The 7252-nt window shown below is 29.8% G+C and overlaps 1 protein-coding gene across 1 annotated transcript; it reads right to left on the bottom strand.

Moving 5' to 3' along the window:
• Positions 1-542: 542 nt before the first annotated feature.
• On the bottom strand, positions 543-3087 carry LOC104113393 (remorin 4.2-like). The gene is made up of 2 exons (XM_009623543.4): positions 2314-3087; positions 543-1102 (listed from the first exon to the last, which is right to left on the bottom strand). The coding sequence occupies exons 1-2, from the start codon at positions 3004-3006 to the stop codon at positions 911-913; spliced, it is 885 nt and encodes a 294-aa protein (XP_009621838.1). The 5' UTR covers positions 3007-3087; the 3' UTR covers positions 543-910.
• Positions 3088-7252: the final 4165 nt, after the last annotated feature.

The following is a 7252-nucleotide window of genomic DNA, read 5'->3' as shown; positions in this document are numbered from 1 at the left end:
TTAATTACATCATCATTGTGTTGTTATTAACGAATTAGCGACAATATAATTTAAGTTATATATACACTAACAAATAAAATAGAATATTTACATAATTAAATCACTTATAAGATAACTATAGATACATTTTTATGATAACATTAATTGGTAATTTAATTAAATTAGTAACGAATACTCCTAGATTATATATATCACATATTAAATAACCTTAATTGTAAAACTTTCTAACGTTATCACCGTATATAATACAAATTCTATTAGAAATAGTCTTATCTACAAGTCCTCTTTATGAGTTTATGGTATTGCATGCTTTAGTGAATAATGGCCTTACAAATCGTTTTCCTTTTTCTCTTCGCGAGACTTCATTTTATTATTCTAAATTTAGATAACGCCTAGTTATAATTTCAAGAGCACCCCAAAAAATATAAAATCTAAGATCACTATAGACTTTTAGACTAAGATCATTTTATTGTTGAAAGTTGAAAGCACAAGACAGACCTTTCAGCATCATCGACGATCTAAATTAAATAGAAAGAAAGAGGGAAGCATAACAATTCTAAATTCACATATATATCTTCTTAATTAAGCTCATTAAAATACATGTAACTTCCAAAAATCTGTACAAATCACTCAAAATTCTCATTATATTCTAATACACTCAAGAGGAAGGATTTAGCATGACTTCATCTTGCTCAATGCGATATTTCAAGCAAACACAACTTCTTTTTTCTTTTTCTTTTTTTGGAAAGTCTTGCATCTAGTACTACTATTTTATGTCAATAGGGATACCCTATCGTTTCAAAAAAGAGAAGGGATCCCTATAGACTAACATATTACAGTATTAATTAAATTCCAAAAAATATATTTTACAAACTGGTTTTCTAATACTAACAAAAACTAATTCCATGAATTAAAAGAAGGAACGCTTAGCGGGAGCTCTGCCAACAGCTCTCATCAAGTTGCAAATTTCAAGAACTTTAGCAACTTTTGTTCCTCTCTTTGCTTCAGCAGATGCCCTTCTTTCCTCTGCCTTTCTCCTTGCTTTTGCTATATCATTCTGCATCTTCTCAAGAGCTTTTGCTCTCTTCTCCTCCAGCTTCCTCTGAAAGACCAAAAAAAAAAAGACGCTAAATAAATAAATAAATAAATAAAAATATAAAAGAAAAGAGAGAAACTAGTGAACATTCTTGATCGCATACTCTGTTGCGCTTGCATTTCAATTGAAGAAAATGTTCAATCATTCAGTCACTACTTTCAAACGACTTTAACTTTTATTCACGAACAATCTAAGTAAACTTTATATTATCAGATCATTCAAAATAATTACTTGTAACTAGTTGTAATAAGTGAATATGGTTAACTTGAAAAATCAAGTAGACAGGGTGCAACGACACAGATAGGCAACATTTACAAGATAATTAAGGTTTACAAATCACAGTGATTATATATAAAATACCTAAACTAAACTAGAATTACAAAGACTCCTAATATATACTATTTTCTCTGTCACAATTTATGCGGCGGAACTCGAATTTCGAGAGTCAAACTTCTTACTTTTAATCGTGAATTCAGACATATAATCTTTAAGTTTTTTGCAATATTTGAAAACTACGTTGAAAATACTATAAGTTACAATAAATGACAATTCAAAATATCTAAAAAAAAACATATGAAAAAATTACGTTCAATGAAAAACTCTTTTGACCATCTCGAAATCCAAACTCCTTTGCGCAAATTGGGACAGAAGGAGTACTAAATTTTAAGAATTCCCATCGTAGAAGGGCAGTGCAAATGGGGCAGTCAGACTATTATTGGACTCATTTAGTAACCAAATTCCAAGCATATTCTCCTTATCACTACAACCTCCAATTAATTAGTGGTGTATAAAACTGAACCAATCATGTGCACAATCAATATATTGTAGGAAAAAAAAAGTCCTGATTTTTAGCGATCACGCAAACTACTGCAAATTAAGCTGATTAGAATGAACAACTTAATATTATTTGACAACCAATTTTTCTTATAATTTATTGTCAAAGTCAAATCTCAATTAATTAACGACTTTACGATAACATATAAACTCATAACCAATTTAAAAATAGAGTAAAATAAACTCTTAATCCATAATAAACAAGGTGAAAATTTAAGTTAGTGTTGAAGAAAGGATAACTAAAGATAACCAGAAAAAATATATTAACCAACTGGAGGTTTGAAGAAAATTGGAAAACAGAATGTAAAAAGACTGGGAAGAACAAATAAAAGAAAAAGTAAAACATGAAAAAAAATTAATAAATACAAATGGATGTAACGTACCTCAACTTTCTTCATCCAAGAAGTAGCTTTTTGAACCTCTTCACTTTCCCAGCCAATAATAACAGCATCTTCACGCTTAAATCTGTTATTAATCTTTGAAATTTTAGCATTTTGCCATGCATTAATCTTTGATTCAACCTCTTCTTTTTTCACCCTTTGAACAGTAATTTCTCCATGGTTAATTCCACTCATAGAATTACTAACCACATGATCTCTAGAAGAAGGATTATTAATAGTGTCCAAACTCAAAGGGTTACTATAATTATCTGGAACAATAGCTAAAGGATTTGTTTCCTCTATTGTTTCATAATCATCTTCACCAATTCTTCCCAAAATATTGCTATTGTTATTATTATTGTTGTTGCTGTCGTTTTCGCTACCATGGTTGTTGCTTATTGAAGATCCTGCAAGAACTAAGGCATTGAATTCTCTACTCATGGTTGAGAAATTCTCACTTGATGCTATTTCTGTACTGGCTGTTGATAAATTTGTAGATGATCTATGGCTATTAGTTTCCCAAGTTTCTCTTTGACGGCCACGATTTGTTGATGGAGGCCTTGGTGGGGTCAGAGCATAGATGTCTCTGATTTGTTCTTCTTCTTGATGATCTTGATCATGATTATTATGTTCTTGAACAAGAAGACTTTCTCTGCTACTACTTGCTATGGCACTAGGTCTTTGATAATTCAACATATCAATATTTTTCTACTTTTAGATTTTTGGTTTTTAGTGTGTATTTGGGTTGAGTTCTAGTAGTGGGAGGAGGTGGGGTTTAAGTGCAAAATAATATAAGGGAAATTAAAAGGAAAAGAATTAATTAGATAATTACCTTGATTTTGTGATATGGTCAAATCTAAAGAACGAGTGGAAAAGATAAATAAATATCTAAGGATGGTCCAGTCGTACGAGCCACACATGCACGTAGGAATAGTAACTCCACGAAGGAAGGAATGAGAAGAGTGCAAGAAATTAGTGTACTACTTTGCATTGAGGATTTAATAGTCATGTTTAGCCAGTATTTCAAAAAATGTTTATTTTAATAAGTATTTTTGTTAAAATGGTTTTTTGGAAGTATTTTTGAAGAGTTAGATATTCGTTAGCAGTATAACTCTTATGTATATTTAGTGTACGTTATCTTACTGCGACATGTGTTTTTGTAATAAAGTTATTGGGTGTGCGAAAAAGGTTTCGCTTTGGTACGTACCTGAAAAGATTGGGAACCTACATATAAGTTGTTGGATACTCTTATGGTGTGGGGCCTTGGGAAAAATCACGTGGGCTGGTCCAAAACATATCATATCACACCATGTTAAGAGTATCTCTAAGTTGTTTTAGCCCAACAATCGATTCTTCAAGATTAGTATAGTGATGACACGATGATTGTGCGGGGCTCGGTTTACTTACCCTTACAAGCTTGGCGATCATCTCTTAATGATGAGGCCTTTTGAGGCAAACCATAAGGGCTTGGCTCAAAGCGGATAATGTCACACCACATTAATAGTATTTTTGAACTATTTTAGTCTTATAAAAGCATTTTCTCGCAATAAATAAAATGATCAATAATGACATAACAAAGTTTACTAATAACCTGTTTGGCCAAGCTTCTCACCATGCCAAAAGTGCTTTTTTAAAAAAAAAAGTGCTTTTGGCTAGAAGCATAATCAGTTTTGAAAAAGCAGAAAAAAATAGCTTCTCTCCAGAAGCAGAAGCAGTTTTGACTTTTCTTCCTACCAAAAATACCCTTTACAAAATATTATATATACCAAAATAGCCTTACTTAGTTTAAACTAATAAGTAATATAAAATGACTTTTGGGATGAACTTTCATATTTATTGGATGATTTTTTGATATATTTAAATTATCTTGAAAGAATAAAGTACTTTTTAATTTTATTTTTATATTTTACTTAAATAAAATAAAAATTAATTATTATCTTTAATATTAAATATTTATAATTATTTATTTACTTATATAATATTAACTATTAAGCAAATCTCTTCATGTCTTTATTTGTAATTTGACACATAAAAGTACTTTTTGAAAAGTTTGGCCAAGCATAAATTATTGTTCAAATGTGTTTTTCAAATTGATTAGTCAAACACAAACTGTTTTTTTCCAAAAGTACTTTTTAAAAAGCACTTCTCAAAATAAGCTGATTTTTTCAGCTTGGCCAAACAGACTATAAACACTCGTTAGCTATATTGAATACTCCATTTAGTATTGAAAAGCTATTTTTTGTTTATAAAAATGGTAAGAAGTATATCATCGTATGCTAATTATATAATTCAAAAAGCTAAAACTATAGACCAAGACTACAAGGAGGCATTCATCTCATGTAATTATCAAGATCCATAAATGAAAGTGTAATCTTTAGAGCACATGCTTTTTTTTTTTATGTTCATTGTACTATATTCATGCGCATTCTCCCTATAATAACCACTGCATAAAATAACTTTAATATTCATGCACATTTTCTCTAGTAATTAAGTTTTGCAGCTATAGATTGAAAAGCAATTCTCTATTCAAATTGCTTACATATTAGAGGTTACTACGAATTAGACATATAAATGCACAAGATTTTTTACAGCATTGCAAGAGGTGTTATTGGCATGTTGAAATTCAATTGAAGATCCATCACAAATTACATAAACATACATTAACATTCTAAGTAATATACTTAAATTTTCAACTGAAAAACTACTGCGGAGGTAAATTGACTATTTTCCAGTCTAAAAACCGTAAAAAAAAGAAAGAAGGAAGAAATGATTTTGCGTTCTTCAATAGAAGTGAAAAACTTTCAATTAGAAAAAAAACTGAAAAAAGAATTTCAGAAAACTTTTTTCACCATTTTAATTGTAAAAATCACTTTCTGCTTTTGTCTCAAAAAGTAGTGTCGGCGAGAAATGCTTTGCTTGAGAGGAGCCCACAAATAGTATAGTAGGTAATGGTGGACCACCATACACAATTTACACACGCGTCGTATCTTATCAGTCAAAACCAAAAACAAAGAAAACACGAGAAGACTACCCATTGGTTAATATTAAGCTCTTGTCTTACGTCAATTTATCGATGCGTGACCTTGTAGTCGTCAGATAAAGGACACGTGTAAGACTAATCACGAATAAAATATTAAAGGCTTTCAAGATGCCCACGTCATACGTAATAATCAACATTATCAATCCCTAAAGTTTAGTTTTACACCACCAAGGGTTTGTTTGGTCGGAATATAAATTATGTTGAGATTAGTTATATTGAGATTGATTATATTGAGATAGTTATTCTGATATTATTTTTTATTTACTTATTTGGTTTATTATATTAATTCTGTAATTATTAATTTTACAGCTTTATCCTATGTTAACTTATCTTGGGATTACTATTTTATTTTTTAGTAGGTATAAGTTATCTCGGTACTATTTTTAATCCTGAAATTACTTATTTCAGAATTAGTATCAAAATAAGGGATAAAACGATACTAAATTTATATTCAAAAATTATTTTTGTTTATCTATCGTACCAAACGACCCCGAAAGGTTGAGTAAATGATAAGTATTCCTTTGTCCCTAAAAATAAAGTGAAACTTTCCTATGCTAATTTGAATTAATTGAATCTCATATGGAGTACAAGTTACCGAGTGAGAGACAAAAAGAAAAAGAAGCTTACTTTTACTTTGTTATTTGAACTTTCCTATTTCCTAATCAAATATAGTGAGTGGGTGAAAGAGGGTGGAATATTACATGCGTCCATTAAATTTGTTTTGTTGCAACAAAGTTAGACCATGACACTGAAACATATTAGGTGAAAAGGATATTATGAATATTTTTTGTACTTTTTGTTGTTTATTTTATTATAGTTGGTGATCTCCACTGGTGACTAAGGTTTTATGAAAGTCACATTTGAAGTAGATATTTTGTCTGTCTCCGTTAAATAATACTACGTAATATTACAATTTTGTAATGGATAGTCAAGTCGTTATAGTCGAGAAATGATATAGTAGCATCACTAGATATTTTCTTCTTCTTTTGTTGTTGTCAAATTAATACTCCTCCAATTTCAATTTATATATCTTGCTTTCTTTTTTAATTTGAAAAAATATTACCTTTATATTTAGTAAGCTTTTAGTTTCAACATCCATGTTTTAGCTTAATGACACTCCCTCTTGGAACAACAATACATGTCTAAAACCACAAAATTCAAGGCTATTTTTGGTATGTTATCTACACATTTAATGTAGTACCACAAGCTTAATTTTTTTATATTCGTAAATTATGTGTTAGTCAAATTAAAACACATAAAATAAAATGATGGAATACCATATAATCATAGCGAAAAAATGTCATCATAGAGGATATCAACGACTAAACTTAAAAGGTTAAAGAACTTCTTAATGATATAATTTTACTTGATTATTAATATAATGAGAAATAGATTCATAAAAAAATGTTAGCACCTTTTGCTTTTTCTAGAAAGTTGCGAACATTATCAATTTATTTCATATATAGTACATTTGAATTTCGAAACAGGTATATTAACTTTTTCAACATTTATCATCTTGTAGGCCATTACTAATTTGACTGGTATATTTTTCACTTCGTTGAAAGTGGGGCGTGTGCTCACATACTAATAAATAATGATAATTGTATAAAGTTGCTCCTAACATGAGAAGGAAAAGATATATTGTTCACCTATGGATGTCCAAAAATGTCAAAATCTAGATGATAAGGAAAAGATACATACTATGAGTAGGGGTGCCAAACTAGTGGGTCGGTTCGGATATAAGACAGGTCGAAAATGGGTAATGCAAAAAATGAATAAATTATCGAACCATATTTAATACGTATAAAAAAATGGGTTAGTCGACGAATGAAACGGATATCCATATTATCCGTGACTTCTTGAATATGATCACTGTTGGAGAATTCTTAGTCTCCTAAACTT

The sequence above is a fragment of the Nicotiana tomentosiformis genome, chromosome 2 (genome assembly GCF_000390325.3).
Source record: "Nicotiana tomentosiformis chromosome 2, ASM39032v3, whole genome shotgun sequence".
Classification (NCBI taxonomy): domain Eukaryota; kingdom Viridiplantae; phylum Streptophyta; class Magnoliopsida; order Solanales; family Solanaceae; genus Nicotiana; species Nicotiana tomentosiformis.
Note: the sequence above shows the minus strand (reverse complement) of the source record. Positions and strands in the feature narration are given on the sequence as shown.